The sequence below is a fragment of the Xenia sp. Carnegie-2017 genome, unplaced genomic scaffold (assembly GCF_021976095.1).
Source record: "Xenia sp. Carnegie-2017 unplaced genomic scaffold, XeniaSp_v1 HiC_scaffold_22, whole genome shotgun sequence".
In the NCBI taxonomy this organism is placed as follows: Eukaryota; Metazoa; Cnidaria; class Anthozoa; order Malacalcyonacea; family Xeniidae; genus Xenia; species Xenia sp. Carnegie-2017.
In genome coordinates this window covers 5,407,864-5,426,262 of record NW_025813485.1, presented here as the reverse complement: position 1 = coordinate 5,426,262, position 18,399 = coordinate 5,407,864, and the positions used below count along the sequence as shown (strand labels likewise).

Here is an 18,399-nt window from a genome sequence, read left to right as displayed (position 1 = left end):
ATTCAAACTATGCCGATTGTTGATATTCCCTTAAAAATATTACGACGACAACTTCCTTGTGCATATTGAAAATAAAAAACAAACATAGATTACTGTATGTTGGTGTTCATGTGCTCATCACAATGCACAAATTAAAATTTAAGCTAGGTCAAGGGTCGCTTCGTTTTGATTGGTCTGGAAAAAATAACGTGATGTCTGCAGATTTACAGAAGACTTTCTATTGGATTTTCATCGGATATAAATTTGTGGTTGTGGGCTTAATGTTCTTAATTTACTGTTTTAACAATTGTATCAAGTGTCAACTCGAGTATTCAAGTCTAACTCTGGCACAGTCCACTGTCACGTGAAAAAATCAGCCGATACACGGTCTAACGGTAAGTTGTTTTGAGTTCAGATTTCAGGATATTTTAAAACCTTATCCTAAACATTGCTTCAATTAAAGAAGGAACTGTTGTTATTTATACGCGAAAGAGCTCATTACAGCATAAAGTTTCAAGTAATCTACTAAAATCCACTTTACTTGTGGGTTGTGTTAAAATGTCAAGCGGCTGATACATGGAAATACTGATACTTTAATCGAGCTTGTGGATAGTTGTTTGAACCCATCTAAAATTTCACCATATTTTGATGTTATAATATGTTTGGCTCGTTTATTAAACTGCTTGTATTAATAATCATAAAAGTGGCCTGATGTCTTACGTCAGACACGAAGTAGATTGACAATCGAATTATCATGCGATGCGTATTACGTAATGTAAGCTACAATGTAAGCGTTCTTTGTTGTCTGTTCGATGAAAAGATTTTGACTATTCCTGGCAACTGAATCGAGTACAAACAACCACGATTGAAATTTGACCATAATTTTGCCTTCAGTTAAATATGAGAAGAGTTTCAAATTTAATTCATACTTTCACTTTTAGATATTCAACGTATTTTTTTACCTAGAACCACGTAATACATAGAATTATTAAATTAATTCCAGCTAAATTACGTGAAGGTTCTTGTAGCCTAGATTTTCGTCGTTTCTTCCCTCCCTCTGTGTACTTAACACTTGCGACGAGGTCGCTCAATCAAAAAAATGTTTTATTTGATTTGGGTTACAACTTACAAACCCTTAAAAAATATAATGTAGTAGATAAAATTTTTACGCATAAAAAATTACAATTAAAGACACGTCGACTTTTCAAATCATTGCTCACACTAAATCATACGGCCGCTGAGCCAGTTGAGACTGTTGAACCGCTATAGCATATTCTCAATAACAATGTACCTGAGCATAATGGGTCATCATCACCTACTCTGGGAGTGGGAAGTATGGAAGTGGCAAACGAAAACCAGTACAAGCATTATTCAAATCACTTGTCCGTCCAGACAGACCACATCACTGAATAAAAGTCAATCAAATAGAACTGGATGCGAGTGTGTGAACTAGAAGCCGTGGCTCGACGAGCTACAAGCGCCCAGGCCTTTTTTAGCGTGCCAGGTGTTTCACCAGCGCGGTAGGAAAGGTCTGGATGGTAATTGTAGTACAAAAAAGTACAATAACTACTCATTTGTGTGTTTGAAGAAAGTGACTGTCGACGGCACTGTTCAAATTCAAGTCTTTGTTATATTCTTCTAATCACATGAAATGTATCTGTGGTCTTTTATGTCATATTTGTGTGTTCGTCTATTATATTGTATCATACAACTAAAAGTACAACAGTAAATACATTTACATATTTCTGAAAGAGATTGCTTGTCCAGATTAAGTAAAGGAAACTCGTTTCCATGGTCTTGCCTTCAACATCGGAACAAACTTATGACTTTCAATATAGCTTTATTGGATGTTTACGCACCAGACAACGTGGGTGAGTATGATGAATTATTTGTCTCTGGAAAAGACAAACTCTACATTAATGCAAGTTGATTTATCAGTCATTAGCCTTGAAGAAGCGTTTGTTAGGGAGTTCACAGTTAAGCACAACTCAACCTTTAAAATCACTCGTACAAATGAGAAAGAAAAGGACTGTTGTTGTTCATCATTCATTTATAATCTTGCTGAATTCCAGTTCATAAATGGCCACATTTTTCTGCGTTTCTTTACGTTAGGCTACGCTTCTTATGCTATTTTTCGTATGAATTCGTTCATAAATCGTTTGTCAGATTTGATTAATAGTTTACTACCTAACCAACTGTGTATGATGTATGAAACATTGAAACATATACACTTCATAACTGCAGAAATGCACAAAAAGAAAATTAGCCATATTTTTTAAGTAAATGAAATATTTTGTTTATCCATTGACGATATTTATCTTAAGTTATGAAAAGTAGAAATTATGAAGTTTTATTTGTTGAAGAATGTCGATTAAAATGAGATTTTTATTGAATTCAATTCGTACATATAAAAAGTTGAAGCGTGAATTATCTTGAAATAAAAAAAACAATTGATTAGATGTATTGCTGCAATTTTAAGTTCAATCAATGCTTTCTCTACTTCATATAATATGACCAAAGAAGTATGTTGTGTGATCGATTATGGATGAAGATTATCTCATCACTTATGCTTTTTATGATGATTTATTGTTCAAATTTAGATTAAGGAAGTGAATGGATACAAACAGCTGAAACTTTATTCATATCAATCATACCTGAGTCATTTAGTTCATAGATTAAAATATTTAACTAATATACATAATAAAAAATAACATACATTAATTATTATGAGAATTAACTTTTTTATATGATCTCCTTGTAGCTTATCTTGTGTGTCAGTGATGTCCACACTCCACAGTGCTTAATTCCACTAATATTAAAGACTTGATTAAAGAAAGGGAATAGTCGAACTGAGAAATCTTCAAATCAACTTCAATTTCTTAAATATGCGTTGGCGAACGTTAGTTCTACTGAAGTAAAGGCTTTGTTTGGTAACAGTAAAATTAATGCGAAAATTTTACATATACAAAGACTATAAAGACTTAATAGTATCTGAAGAGTTAGAACAAAAAGTTGCTTACCGCTAACATTTGTGAGAATATTTAGTGGATAATCGATTTCATCTTAAAACTTCGAGTTAATGCTTAGCACTATACTAGTTTAAGGTAAGTTTGCCATTTTTGTCTTTCTACTGCCTGTCCTGACACGCTACATCAAGCGTTTTTACAATAATTATTGTTCGATTATTTTGAAGTTTACATTCCTGCAGACGATAAAGTCGTGTCACAAGACCTCAATTCGAATTCACTAGTTTACTTGACGTCTCAAATTTTCCATTGACCACCGCGAGAACGTTAGAACTGGCAAAGATGGGAAAACGGCTGCAAATCTTGAGAAAGAAAAGCCACAGTTTTCAAGATATGATACTGTATCGCAGGTGAGCCGAGTTATGCTTTATATGACATGGACATTCGTGTAAAACAATTTCTTTTATGATGACTTATGTTCAAAATCAATCAATTTTTTTATGAGCCATTTAAGTCGCTCTGCAAAACATTTTTCAACAATTTTAACCTCATCGTCAATCCTTAAGCGTTGGCAATCCTTTAGAGTTTTATTTGTCGGATTGTCTGTGTAAACAAAACAAATTATAATCCAAAATCTTTTGATAAAAGACAGGATTATCACGCTCAAACTATTAAGTAAAATAGCTTTCTCATGAAAAATATCCCTAACTACAACGCTATGCAAATGTAAAACTGTTGACGTGCACGCATGGAGCAGTGAATAAATTGTTCAAGATAATTTCAAAATGACGTAGTGTCAACGTAGGAATAGTCATAAAAAGATATTGACAATTCTTCTATAGTTTGTATTGTAGTGTGATATGATTGAAGACGTACTTTAATCAAGCATAGACGTAACCTTTTTTAAATTTGTAATGATGAATGCGTGAATGCACTTTGGAATGTTGTTCCGGGTGTAGAATACCAACAACGTTCGACTTGTGGTGATATCAGGCCATATCAGACCACGTTTCAATGTAGCCTTTTCGGGCTAGATCACTGTGCCACTGATATGCATATTGGCTATATGTTTAGAAAGATGTGCGTATGACATCATTGAGTCTGACATGGTGGTTGAATTGACGCAGGTAACCATTTGCGTTGAGGTTTAGGAAATCAGTAAAACTCCCTAAAGGTTAAAATACACAAAGGGAATGTGGGAGTGTTCGAGAGTGAACATTCAAAATGTTAAATCTTGCTCACCAGAAAAAAGGTGTCTTTATTCATCAGTTTCATCTGTTGCATTTTTAATAAGAATTCTGTAGTTAATTGTTTCCTCTTTGTGTTGATGTTCGTGTATAAGGGAGTCGATGTATATGTGATGTGAGTAAAAGGTTATTTGGTAACTTTAAAAGCCCGAGGCGAAAGCTTATTTTGAATGCTGAAAAATCTTCACGATTATATGACTTTGCCACATCAAGAAAAAAGAATTAATCCCCGAGAAGGACAATGATCGGCGAATGGCTTGGTTATAGCTCGCTTTAATTATCCTACATTGTTGATCGACCAAACGAAATGGTATCTTGTAAAACAAAGTCAACTAAAGAAAACACACCAATGCATAAGCAGAAAAAATCAAAATCCATGTCATCGGTTGTTTATCGCACGGATTCAAACGGCTCAACATGTTTAAACCTCGAAGCTGAGGAAAGTAATAATCGACAAGGTTTGACAAACACGAGCGATTCCGAGCCTGAAAATGGAAAAGCAAAACATGCCAAGTCCAAGAGTGTTGATTTATCGAATGGAAATGCTCATTTGAAGTTAAGGCGGTAAGTTGGAACTTATAAGGCCAGCTATCCTATATTTATGGATGATTCTTCTCATCCTGACTTGATTACATTTCTATGTAATACTTTATTTTCAAATACGTTCTTAATTGACGAATGCCTAAATGAGAGCTGAACATCCTGGTAATTTTCGCTGTTATAAACCTTAGGCAGAGAGTACACTAAACTCGCACCAGGAACGAATTTTGAAATTGAACTTGCCTTGTGTTCTCGCATATGACCTATCGTTCACAACTTGCAATGTTTGATCTGTTATTAGTCAAGGGAATACCAAAGTTTTCTTTCTCGAGAGGCTCGTCTTCAAAGGCTAAAGTCTTATACAGCTCGTAGCTTTGCTCTGCTATTATTTATGATGGTTCTGCAGTTCATGTACATCAAAATGGGACTGAAAACGTGATAACATGAAGCGCTGATGGTTTAGTAAAAATCTTACCACGTAGTAAGTCTAGTAAAGTAAATGGTTTGAACTTGTGAGTATCCGTTACATGTTTGTCGATGTAGATCGTCCAGGTTATTAGAGTCCCGAGAAGGACAGTTGTATTTGATGTTGACTGACGTTTTGACAACCTTAGCGGTGGCAGTCATCTTCAGAGTCAAAAAATGACTAGTTATAGAAAAATTTTGGTTGAAGCCTATATTGCTGGTTGTTTTCAATCAGTATTTCTTTGACTTCGTTTTAGTTACTGAAATTATGAAATAGGACAAGTCAGCTCGGCAGTATCTGTGATATGTTTTTGTAGTCTTTCAGAACTTGTAAGGAATAAAAGCTTTATTCTTGGCAAATGAAGACAGTTCAGTTGATCATGCATCCTGAAAGAAGTATTTAGATAAATACTCGCTTGAATGAAAACTGAGAGAATAGTATAAGTCCCAAAAGAGCACTGACTAGTTGTTAATTGAACTTGATTATGAGGAACACTTCAAATTAGCAATTTTCTCCAAATTAAGACATGGAAGGTTATTTCATCGCCCGGCGAACTATTCGTCAACCAAGAAATTCTCAAGTATTTTCAAAGTTTCCGACGAAATGGAGAAGTTTTTGTGAGTATTGACGTACTTCCTTTCCCAAAATAACCTGCCAACGTCATCCTAATTACATCGGTCAGTGGGTCAGAGCGATTGGTCAGAGCCACTGGTCAGGTCAGAGCTATTTCCTTTAATTAAATGGTCTTTATTTTAGTCTTCCTGTTGAAATTCGTTTCTTTGCATTAATGTACACCGGTGAAAATCGAAACGATATGCCCTCGGAAAGTAATATTTTTGTAAACGATTTAACTCAAGATTACGAAACTTTGAATGCTGATGACTCCGAAAATCTTCGACCGAAGCGCCCAACAAATCTTCCCATTGCGCCAAACAACGATAGTTTTGAAATCGATAAAGATGAAAGTCTAGACAATGGAAGGTACCTTTGTGATGCTAAAGATTTGATTGTGTTCCTTTCCCTCTTTTAATACTAATTGGCAAAGTCTTTCAGATAGTATTACTTGTTGAATCTACAATTGCTGTAATGGCAAGATTGATCATTGTATTAACACCTGCAGCTGCTCCGTTTGAATGTTTGATCGGATGCGATATGTTTTCTTTGTTTCATCTTTTCCTCATCTATTTGCACAGATATTATTTTGGAAACTGAGTTTAGCAATGTCAGGCAATGCGTTGTGTCGTGTATTAAACTTGTTTTGCAATATAGAGCAACATTGAACTTTCTTGCCGCTGTAACTGCCATTTTGAAATGTTTAGTTGTTTGAAGAACAAGTTTGTTACCTTGTGCCATTCTATAATGTTACTTAGACTTACATGCAAAGTTCACAAGTACTCACTGCTAAAATATGCAATGCAATCAAAAAGTTGCTTATCAAACTTAGAAACTTAATAAGCACTTTTATGTTCATCTGTAAATAGCAGTAATTATGTAGTTAAAGTGTAATGATACAAAAAAGGATGCTCTTTGTAAATGCTGGTATCATCAATTGTAATCCGACTTCTACATAACATGTTTCTCCCATGACACTTTCATTTTTGGCCTAGAAAGTTCATTTGACTTTAGAAATTCCAATTCCTGACAGGAATAGTGCTCATGCATTTATACGTATGGGGTATATTTATTGTTTGCTCTAACATAATGTAATGCAGTATTATTTGTCATAAGTATAAATTTGCACATGGTATTAAAACAATAATATTTTCGCATTGTGATATTTAAATACACTTTGTTTTTTAGTGTCAATGCAGAGGAAACAGCAATAAAAAGATCAGCAAGGTTACATATGACATTGTTACCTAAAATTTTTTTAGTGGTTTAGTGTGCTAAGGAATTAGAGTATCTGAATGTCATTTCCAGTTGTGCTTTTGCATAATTATGCTTTTGAAAGCATAATTTGCAAAGGGAGAGAGGGTGGGAAACTAGGTTTGCATTTGAAGATTTCATTTAATTTAGGTTTGCATTTAAAGCAATTATGCTTTTGAAAGCATATGTTGTTGGAGGAAAAGTTAGGTTTTTGCACTTAAAGATTTCACCAAAGAAAACAAAATCAAACTCAACATATGAAGATAATTAATTTTGTATGAAGAACAGACAATTTAAAATCCTGATTACTACAATTATATTTAAGCAATGAGGTGTATTTTATGCATTTAGTTTACAAGATATTAAGCATTGAATGTATTGGCATTTTAACCCTTGGGTAATCTACAGACTAGAACTGCCCATTGTAGAAATTGCGAGGGTTTAGGATGGCCCCTGACTTATATTACTTTGTCATTTGTCGAGAAAGGAGGCCATGTTGTAAATTTAAGTTAGAGTTTATTTGAGAAATATTTTTATTATTTTTATCCTTAGTAATATCATATTTAGTCCAAACTTTAGTATCGTCCTGTTCATTCTTGTTACGTAAAATGCAAACTTATTTTTTGAGGGTTTTATAAATTTATCTTATTAGTGTGGATTTACATAAAGTTATACGTAATAAAAATTGATATAAGAAAACTCAATGCATGAAAAGCAATGTCACTATTATAAAATATTTGCTACTTGCAAAATTTTCCATTTCATTTGTCATAAAAATGTAGATACTTACGGCTTATCAAAATTTTTTTAGTATATATTGACAACAAAACAGTTCAGAAACACTATACTGTTCTTCAATTTACTTAACCTTTTGGTTATTTTCCGTTCACATAAACATAAACATGTTTATCTATTTATAAGTTGATGTACGTCGACAATGTCGAATTTATGACTTACTGGAATTCTGTTCAGATTTTAATGCTTAGCACAGCACATAAATGTACATGTCTCTGTGTATCCACTTTTAAGACATTCTACACTTAATTGTTTATAACATTATATGATTTAACATAGACATTTTTATGTTGTAAAGAAAGTTATATGAGCATGTTCACCTTTAAGGATGTTGTTTTTCTCACATTTTTCACAGTTTTTGAGAACTTATATGAAGAGAAGAAGTCTCTGAGACATTTTTTTCTCCATTTGTCTAGCAATGTTGAAAGTAGCAGCAAATTTCGATTGCGAGACCTCAGCCCATCCAGACTTCGGAAAAATCGACAAAGAAAAAGCTCTGACAAAGGCTCTAAGCTTTCATATTCACCTCGGAAAAATGTGGTAAGGACATAGAGTAATGGTGTGATTGATGAAAAATACCGAGGTTTTGTGAAGTTTCATTGATATATTTATATATATATATATATATAGGAAGTTTTGTTTATTTGAATCTCCGTAAGTACAGTGCTCGATGCTTAAGAGCAGAGTAAATATTGATGAGAAATACACAGATTTCTCACTCTTCAGGATATATTATCCAGGGATCCCCTGAAGAGTGAGAAATCAAAACAGGCTTGTCGGGATGAAATTGTAGTTTTGTGTATTTTCTTCTTCTCATCAATATATATATATATATATATAAAACTCATTAACTAGGATGGATTTTCTGGGAGGTACAGGGAGTGTGCACCCCTCCAAAATTTTTTTGCACCCCCTAAGGAAAAATTATGGAATGGTATTACGTACTAGACCATAAATATAACACAGTTAGAGACTATGCAATCACATTTCATACTGCCGCCCCGCCATTTGCAAATGTTCGTCAATGAAAACATGCTTTATATGAAAACATCAAAATAGAAATAACTTTCTAAACACCAAATAGCATGTTAATTGTTGATGTAAACTAAATTTGCCCTCTATTTATTTGTCCGTTGTTTGCCATATGTGAACGCAAATGTTGTATTCGTGTTTCTCTTTTTCTCGGCAACATGCACAACGATCAGTTGTCTGTAAGTCTAAATCAGTGTGCGAATTAGTTCAGAAAAAACGATGGGCAATTTTTTTTTGACAAAAGTGTTTCTTTAGAGGCATAATCAAATCGATATTACGTAAATTATTATACAGCGCTAATTGCTAAATTAATATTTTTAAACGTGAACAAATTCATATGATTTACGACAGTGTTTTTCGTTAAAACCCCTGATCCAGTTACAAATGTACGAGAGAAATTTTTTTCGCATGTTATTCTCTCCTTTATTTTTTTGCAAACTTTACAGCGCAATAAATTCACCACTTGGCTATCATCCTAGTGATCAAACGAGTCAGCATTTGATGTTTCCATCCATTTTTTTACTGTATTAACCTTGCTGGTAGCTACAACCTTTCGACGAAAATGGCAAGAAAGACAAAAGTGAAAAGAGAATAACCGAATATACTTTTGCTTTCTGATTATTAACAGTAACATCCTTGATGTTTACTTACGATAAAAAGCATCATATTTATGTCATATTGCAAGCAATATGTAAAAACAAAAAGTATGGTTGATCATCGTTGCCAGTTTTTCTTAATATTTTGAGTCAAACTTGGCTTCTTTTTCTCACGTTAGGCTTATTTAAAATCAAAATTCTTCAAATTTGGCTTATTTAAGTTTTTTTGTCTTGTTTTAAGAATCAAAATCAAAATGTTTCCCGTTTTACTGAAAATACTCAATAGCTATGATGCCAAAAACAGTACGTAACGGTTTACAAAACAACGCAAATGAAAAATTTACATTAATAATGTATTACACCCCCAATGTCATAAGCATATAAGCACCATGTACATAGACTATTGACAGACTTCCCAGTCTCAAAGTGACAACGTCTTTGAATTTGATGACATTGTGCCAACATGGATTTTAATGTCGTGCAGCGCACTCGTTTATAAAGTAAAGATCAGTAAAGATTAAGCTTGAAAGCTTTCTTCAATTTATGTGGTAGTAATCAATAAAAAGTTTTTGCATATCGTTAGAAAAAGTGATGTGCAATTGTTTTCATTTTAGCTAAACCGATGTGCAAATTGCACATTGCACACCGTTAATTCGCACACTGGTCTAATGATATACAATAGCTCAAGACCCCAAGCAAATTTATGTATGGGGTACTGATGATGCACACCCCCTTGGAAAATCTGCACCCCTTCTATCAAATGAGCATTTATCTGCCCTGTCATTTACACATTGCACATCACTTGCCCTGATGAATCTGATTATTTTAAGCGCACTATAAAGCTACATAATTGTCACAGAACGTTGTCATGTGTACATGACATTGGTATTGCAAGTTCTCAGTCAAGTCTTAAAAATTCATTTGTGCAAGAGCTAACTGAAATGAATTGTTTCAATTCTTAATTGGTGAATCATTTCATTTTCAGCGATCATCTACATCATGGCTCCCTGCATCATTTCAGCAAGTATGTAGATCCTTTATAAATATGCAGAATTTATATTTTTGTTTTGGTCGTTAACTTTTAAATGGAATTTTTTCTTATTGTTTGAACTTAAGATGCTCCCGTCATATAAATCTAAAGTAGCGGACTTTAGACGATTGTTCAAGAACATTCCAGAAAGTGAGAAGCTTGTGACTGGTTAGTGATCTTGATCTTCTGGATTGTTTTTTATATTTATGCAAAGTTCCATGTTTTTGGCAAGGATTTATCCAGTTGTACTTCCACCTATGTACGTGAAATTTCCATTGATGATTACCCAAATCGGTTAGAATACATCAGCAGGAATTCTCTTTTAAAACCTTGATGTGGACTGTCATTCCCTAATTGCAGATGTCATTGAGTTCCATAGTTCAGCATCATTATCCATGTGTTTTCATAAGTATAGAACTGGTGCAGAATTGAGACAGGCTGCAGGCAATAATTGAATTGCTTATAGATCGTTCTTGCTTTTTCCTCACCATAATATTTTCATTGCATGTAACTGCGGTTCTTTATTCATATCTACATACCTAGACTCTGTTCAAATAATCAAATTAAAAACATAAGGATTGGTTTATTTTATGTTTCCAGATTATTCCTGTGCTCTGCAAAGAGACATTCTTGTTCATGGCAGACTTTATGTGTCACAAAACTGGCTTTGTTTTCATGCGAATATATTTGGCTGGGAGACTTTAGTAAGCATTTATTTGTCTTAAGAAATTCAACTGTTTATTGGCGTTTGAAAATTAACGACTTGATCATTGTCTTACTGCTTAGAAATTAATTACTGCATGTGAATGGAAGTATTGATGATCTGAATCTTATGTTACTATCTAATTTATTTGAATAGCATTTGTTGCGAAATACACTTTGTTCAGTTGCTTGTCAGGTTCTGTTGAATTATAGCATTAGTCAAGTTTTTGATATCGAAATTATGTATCTCATATATTAGACAATTTTATTGTTTTTTGTGGAACTTTGAATAAATATTGCGTTTGGAAAATTTCTTCAAAGGTTACCATCGATTTACAAAACGTCACGTCACTTACTAAAGAAAAAACAGCTTTGGTGATTCCGAATGCAATTCAAGTCTGGACTGAGGCAGAAAAGGTAATTTCCCCAAAATGACGGTTATTACTTGAAGTAAGATTATTTTTAAAACTTACTTACCGCAGCAGTTGACTTGCATGGATGGAATGTTTTCAACCTGCGATACGTTTTCCTTTTCAGTATTTTTTCACATCGTTTGTTTCACGAGATTCGACTTATCGTAACGTACATCGAATATGGAAGAACGTGTTGTCTAAACAACCTGATCACGTGACATTATTGATAAAAGAAGTCGGAAAGTACGTTGATGTGGATTCTGAGGATATTGATAACAGTAGTTTTGGAAGTAACGATGAGATACCTTTCGATGTTAATGACGACGACATCATTGTTGATGATGACGATGATGATGACGATATCATTTCAATCATTGATCCCGACGAACTAAATTCACCAGATAAATCAAATCTGAAGAATGACGTAGACGAGAAGGTAAGTTAAACACAGCCCAAAAAGAAAGTTTCCCTGAGACGTACGTCTTATTATACATTGTAAATGAATAAATACGAGCGTTATTTAGACTTTTAGTAACTTTCTAAATGCTTTGTAAAGAATAGGGTCACTCGTTCCTTTAAAAAAGAGCTTATCGTCTTTTGAATTCAAAAAATACTTAATTTCACAAAATTTGCATAAAAAGTAGTGAAATTCTACTAAATTCGTTTTTGTTAATTGTGTATGTGGTTACTGTTTATTCAATATTGCTTAACTCATTTTTTAATACACAAGTGAGCTTGTTCTTCACATGGCGTTTAAAAATTAGCCCAACTTAAGTTACGAAGTGCTTTGTTTAATTAAAGCTTTCATTACATATCCCTAATTTTGTGCTCAGTCCGTTGTAAGACGGCAAGTTTCACTGTGATCATTAACTGTTGTGTCAAGCCCCTGATCACAAGTGAAATTATTCACTACTGCTTATGATGTTTCGACCATTTTGATTTTTGTTATTTTGCAGAGCTTTATTTGAATAGTAAAATATTGAATTTTTTTACGTATAATATAAATTATGTAATGTAATTCTCTGACATATTTTAACAGTTGTTAGATGATAAAGAATCTCCACCTCATGATTCTTCCATACCTGATATTGCTGTATCGCCAGCTTCACCAAAGGAAACCAAAGTTCAAACTGCCGACAATGGCGACCAAACTAGTGCTAAGGTGTCCAACGGCCGCCAAAGTACGCCGTCTGAAACAAGACGAAGGTTTCCATTTCCCTTTAAGAAAGAGTTTAGTCCACTTATGAAAAGAAGAAATCGCAAGTTAAACAAGAAAGAAAGCAGTAACGACTTAGATAATGATAGTTTGAATCGAGACAGTCTTATTGAAGATGGAAGTGTTAGCGACTCCAATGATGACGATCCAGGTATGTTTGTTCGTACTCGGTTTCAAGAAAACTTTCTTTAAACAATAAAACAGCCAACGTTATTAAAACTTTTGTGTAAAGCCAAAATTTTCTTTGTAATCTTGCTGACGACATTATTTCATCAAAAACAATATGGCTGCTTGTTTTCGGCTTGGATTTCAAGCCTTCAAATTTTGCGTTGGAATGATAATGCTTGGTCTTTTTGTTTACAGTAGTTCCTACTCTCTGTCCATGTGAAAGTCACCTTGATATTGAGTGCCTTAATGAGGTATGTCATGCACTTTATGTAAGATATATAAGTTCATTGGACGTTTTCTTTATCGACTTCATTGTCGTGATACCTTCATGTATTATAAGCACACTTGCATATATAATGTAATTGATGCTGTGGAATCTTGTTTTTGATTGGTAATTTATGTTTCAGTAACGAAGCCAATGATAACAGAAACTGATGTTTATTGTTAATCGATGTACATATTTTTTTCAGGAATTTGCTGTTGATTTGGACACATTGTATGAGTATCTTTTTACCGACTGTGATTTCTTTCGTAATTTTCGCGCGGCGAGAGATCATTATGGTGAGCCTTATTTGGTAACTTTATTAAAAGTTGTTCTTTTATACTAAATGAACTCAAGATCCTGAAATAAAATTGGTTCAGTAGGTAGGATTATTGACAGGCGTATTTATTTCTTTATGCTACTTTGTACTTTTGACGTAATGATTACATACTTTGTTTGATATGATTACATACTTTGTTTGACACAGTGATTACATACTTTGTTTCATATAATGATTACATACTTTGTTTCATATAATGATTACGTACTTTGTTTTATATAATGATTACATACTTTGTTTCATATAATGATTACATACTTTGTTTCATATAATGATTACATACTTTGTTTCATATAATGATTACGTACTTTGTTTCATATAATGATTACGTACTTTGTTTCATATAATGATTACGTACTGTGTTTCATATTATGATTACGTACTTTGTTTCATATAATGATTACGTACTTTGATATAATGATTACGTACTTTGTTTCATATAATGATTACGTACTTTGTTTCATATAATGATTACATACTTTGTTTCATATAATGATTACGTACTTTGTTTCATATAATGATTACGTACTTTGTTTCATATAATGATTACATACTTTGTTTCATATAATGATTACATACTTTGTTTCATATAATGATTACGTACTTTGTTTCATATAATGATTACATACTTTGTTTCATATAATGATTACATACTTTGTTTCATATAATGATTACATACTTTGTTTCATATAATGATTACATACTTTGTTTCATATAATGATTACGTACTTTGTTTCATATAATGATTACATACTTTGTTTCATATAATGATTACATACTTTGTTTCATATAATGATTACGTACTTTGTTTCATATAATGATTACATACTTTGTTTGATATAATGATTACATACTTTGTTTCATATAATGATTACATACTTTGTTTGATATGATGATTACATACTTTGTTTCATGTAATGATTACATACTTTGTTTGACACAGTGATTACGTACTTTGTTTCATGTAATGATTACATACTTTGTTTGACACAGTGATTACGTACTTTGTTTGATATATTGATTACGTACTTTGTTTCATATTATGAAAGAACTTACCATTGAACCATGGAATGACGACGATGACACGAAGAAGCGGATCTTAAAATATAAACTTGATCTCAACTTGGCTATTGGTCCAAAGACTTCTAAGATTCAAGAAAATCAAGTTAGCAGTTAATAGTGGTATCACATTCAATTGAAAACATGTTCTAAATATGGAGATTTTTTGTAATATTTAGGAACTGAAAGCAAGTGAACCTGGGCAGTTCTATGTCGTTGAAACTAATGTGAGTATCGTACCTAAGTAGTGCATGGAGTACCTTTGCTGTTAATAATTTCTTGTAGTTTTTATCGCGTCGTTGACTGCTTGTGTTTCGAGATGTAACGATCACGTGGAAATATGAGAATGTTTATGTATGTTCACAGCTTGTATAATGTGTTTGGTCTAACTTATTTAGTGCAATAAAGAATACAGCAGAAAATATTCTTTATAACAAAGTATATATATTTTCAATGTTCTTTTCCAACTTTTTCATTGTTTTCATTTATTATAGGTTGTAAACGAAGGTGTACCATACGCAGATAATTTCGTTGTGATTCATAGATATTGTTTGTCGAGAGTCAACAATTACGTGTCTAGACTTAGGTAAGTTCAGCGTTTGACGGATGTTCTTAACATCACTTTTGCTTTTTCTGAAACACAAAAAAAGTGTGACCTATTGAACATGTCGTTATCTAGAGTTACGGCCACCGTGAAATTTGTAAAACATGTTTGGAGTTTTATTAGAAGTAGGTATACTTTGTAAAATGGATTTGGGTAACACTCAAAGCAATTTAGCCTTTATATGATTGTGTTTAGTTTCTTAACAATACATGTTTTTTATCCATGAAACGAACTTAAACTTTATTGTTAAACCTAGCTATAATAACTGAATGAAACATTGTTGTCCTTTTCAATTTTTAGCTATGATAGTAAAAAATACCAAGGAAGCTTTGAACTCGTTTTTCGAGTATCTGAGTAAGTTCTCGTTATTGTCATATGCATGCATTGTGGTTGATTTGTCTCGTAATGCCACCATTGAAAAAAGGAATTTTGGGCAAAATTGTTGATTTACGTTTTGCAGAAGAGTATGTCAAAGGTTTCGAAGATAAAACGTTACTTAACCCAAGACGAAGAGTAAACTCATCTAGTAATCGGTTGCCTTCAAAAGAAGTAGAAACAAAAAATAGCAGCGAAGCTGAGGAAGAAATAGGTAAGACTATATTATGTTTTAGGATGCAAGATATCAAAATACTCTTCATTTGCCCCAGTCGGTTACCTAACACAAACATCAAGTAATTTTGTAAGATTTACAACAAAGCTTTTTATTGCTTTTGCATCTCTGCTTTCATTTAACAACAAGAGCCATAGCCTCCTCCAGTAAATGGTTCCATGCTTGGTGCAATTTAGTTGTGCTTGTTGTTCTGGAGGTAAAAATGGACGCATTTTATTTTTATTTAGACAAGGATGTTTCCGTATCTAGTATGGGATTTACTTCACCCTTTATGAATAATATCTGGAGGTACGAAATGAAAAATTTACGATGATAACAGTTAGCATGGATTTTATTTTTTTCTTCTTTCCATGTTTTTATAGTTTATACATGCAATTGCGGGCTGAATATTATTTACGAATTAATGAAGCCACGCTTCGCGGAATCTGGTCAGCCCAAGCTTAAATCACTCAATGTACGACCCACCCTCCCCTCCCCTTAATATGAACAAAGAAGGAATTGTTATCATTTGATGTCATATTCAAAATTTTCGAACATTCTTTAAAAAACATTTTGAAGAGATATTTTGGGAAGTTGTGGGATATCTTAGGATCTTAAACGTGGCAAACCCTCGCGTACGAGATTTAAACGTTGCTTGCTCCCAGGAGGTAGTGTATTGTTGTGTGAAATTCTGTCAATTTTGCCAAAATGTGCGATGAAATTTGACTTTTTTGACTATATTTACCATATTATTTACTATACGACCGTATTTTATTCCTTCGTGATTTGCCATTGTGTACGATTGTATTTGTACAAGAACAAGTCCCTCGTGGAAATCAACTTTTTTTGACGAGGCCAGCATGTCAAAATAAAGAGTTATCTTCGCTCTGTTTCTAATCTCTAATTTATTTTTCACAGTGTTTTTAGAAATAACAGTTGGCTTCTTGGAGCATTTGTTTCATTGTAAGTAAAAAAAAAACCCAACTATTTGTCTCGTTGTTGAACAAGCACGGTGTGTTTAGTATTGATTGAATAAAATTTTGTGTATTTAAATTTTCAGGCTAGTTATTTTGATCCTTTCAAACATGTACCTTAACTACAAAGTAATGTCTCTTGAGCGTTCGTCAAAATCATGGTCTGTTGGATTTTTACCATCATTAGAGTAAGTTGTATTTCACCATCGTCATGCTTTGAAGGAAAAATGTATGCAACATTTTTGTTTTTGTTTAAGCATGGCTTAAAACCCTCTATGATTTGTTTGGGCTCGTTGGCATGTAGCTTGTTATCATTAGCTTACTTATTTCGTTTTCAGGGATTCGCCTGCAAACGCAGAGGAATTTCGAACGTTATTACAGCAGCAAAAGTATATTCAAAATATCCAGTTGAGAAGGTGGATTATCGTTTGTGTGTTTGAAGAAGTTTGGTTAGGTAGGCTTGGTATTGTGCCATTGATATATCATCTTCATGTCTGTTTCTTAAGGTGGCAACATGTACTCTCGACGTCGATAAAGTTTCTGGAGCAGGTCAGTGATTTTGAGCGACTGTCTTAATTTAAACAATGATAAAAATTTGAGTTATTATAATGTCCTTACATACGTACGTTAACAAATTGAAACGTTAATGTAGGTTCAAGATTCTTTGAGGAAATTGCAAGATGAAATAGAAAAACCAGTAAATCTATAATATTGCAATCGGGCCTTGTTCGCGGAATGGTGCGTTCGTCTGTTATTGATGTACTGAAGGTGAAATTATCGAGTTTTTGTTGAATCCAACGTACCATTCAGGTTCTAATCTGGAAAAAGTTGTGTTTAAGTGGTTAAAGGTTCTTCCTTTGCTCACCATTAGTTGTCCTTCAATGAAAGAAATCTTACGGTTTGAAAAAAAATATAGCTACTCCGCTATAATTCAGTCAATTATCACGCTTGACCTTATTAATTTATACCACATTCATACTTGCGAAATATGTTTTTCGTGTACAGCTGACAACAGCATAAATATTGTGGTCGTTTCTCCCAATTCAGCATTGTGTTTGCATTTAAGTAAATGCCATCAAACTATCGGAATTTGGCCTTAAATTGAATTATCCTGGAGGATTTCGGGAAGGGCATTTATAGTTGCTAAGACGTAATCTGTAAATTCATGCGATGAATTGTCCGTGTAAATATATTTATGAGTTTTATCATATATTCATATTGCTATATTGTAATTGATATTTTTTGACCACTGTATGCGTAATACATAGATAGTGACAGGGATGGATTTAGAGGAAGAGCTGGAAAAGGCGCGCACCCCTTCTTTCCTTGCTTATTGGGAGTGCCGGAGAGGGAACAATTTCACTACAAAATAATGTACTGATTAATTCAGTAAAATGAATTGTAAAAACACTCAAATATATCGCTCACAATAGACTGTTGACGGTGATATATTGCATTGATATAAATAGTTGCGGAGCCAGCCATGCAATGCAAATGTTTTTGTGGTTAATCACTGGAAAGACAATAAATGGAATTAATTTTCTAAAGAAATGAA

The 18,399-nt window shown here is 33.2% G+C and overlaps 1 protein-coding gene and 1 long non-coding RNA gene across 5 annotated transcripts; one reads left to right on the top strand and one right to left on the bottom strand.

Annotated features, from left to right (window-relative positions):
- Positions 1–389: 389 nt before the first annotated feature.
- On the bottom strand, positions 390–1,401 carry LOC124445425. The gene is made up of 2 exons (XR_006948147.1): positions 1,271–1,401; positions 390–867 (listed from the first exon to the last, which is right to left on the bottom strand). It is a non-coding gene; the product is annotated as an uncharacterized LOC124445425 (long non-coding RNA).
- A 1,795-nt stretch (positions 1,402–3,196) lies between these two features.
- LOC124445421 (protein Aster-B-like) lies at positions 3,197–18,395 on the top strand. 4 transcript variants are annotated; one of them, XM_046996144.1, is made up of 23 exons: positions 4,138–4,756; positions 6,999–7,037; positions 8,276–8,399; positions 10,473–10,511; positions 10,604–10,685; positions 11,118–11,221; positions 11,541–11,636; positions 11,757–12,068; positions 12,672–12,999; positions 13,212–13,267; positions 13,487–13,577; positions 14,668–14,783; positions 14,857–14,904; positions 15,172–15,263; positions 15,357–15,406; positions 15,582–15,635; positions 15,742–15,870; positions 16,119–16,179; positions 16,789–16,833; positions 16,931–17,032; positions 17,183–17,260; positions 17,351–17,393; positions 17,497–18,395. In XM_046996144.1, exons 1-23 carry the CDS (start codon positions 4,500–4,502, stop codon positions 17,551–17,553), a joined length of 2,403 nt encoding a protein of 800 aa, XP_046852100.1. In that variant the 5' UTR covers positions 4,138–4,499; the 3' UTR covers positions 17,554–18,395. The 4 variants fall into 4 exon arrangements, with proteins under 4 accessions (XP_046852101.1, XP_046852098.1, XP_046852100.1 ...); XM_046996145.1 differs by lacking the exon at positions 4,138–4,756 and adding an exon at positions 3,197–3,355 and having other exon boundaries at positions 17,183–17,393; XM_046996142.1 differs by having other exon boundaries at positions 4,135–4,756; positions 17,183–17,393.
- The last annotated feature ends 4 nt before the right edge of the window (positions 18,396–18,399 follow it).

What these genes read in the sequence shown, in the direction of transcription:
- LOC124445421 (XM_046996142.1), top strand. Translation starts at nt 4,500, where the DNA reads ATGGTATCTTGTAAAACAAAGTCAACTAAAGAAAACACACCAATGCAT. An exon ending in GCTCATTTGAAGTTAAGGCG is followed by an intron (nt 4,757 to 6,998) that starts GTAAGTTGGAAC and finishes TTTGTTTTTTAG; the next exon opens with TGTCAATGCAGAGGAAACAG. An exon ending in TCCCTGCATCATTTCAGCAA is followed by an intron (nt 10,512 to 10,603) that starts GTATGTAGATCC and finishes TTTGAACTTAAG; the next exon opens with ATGCTCCCGTCATATAAATC.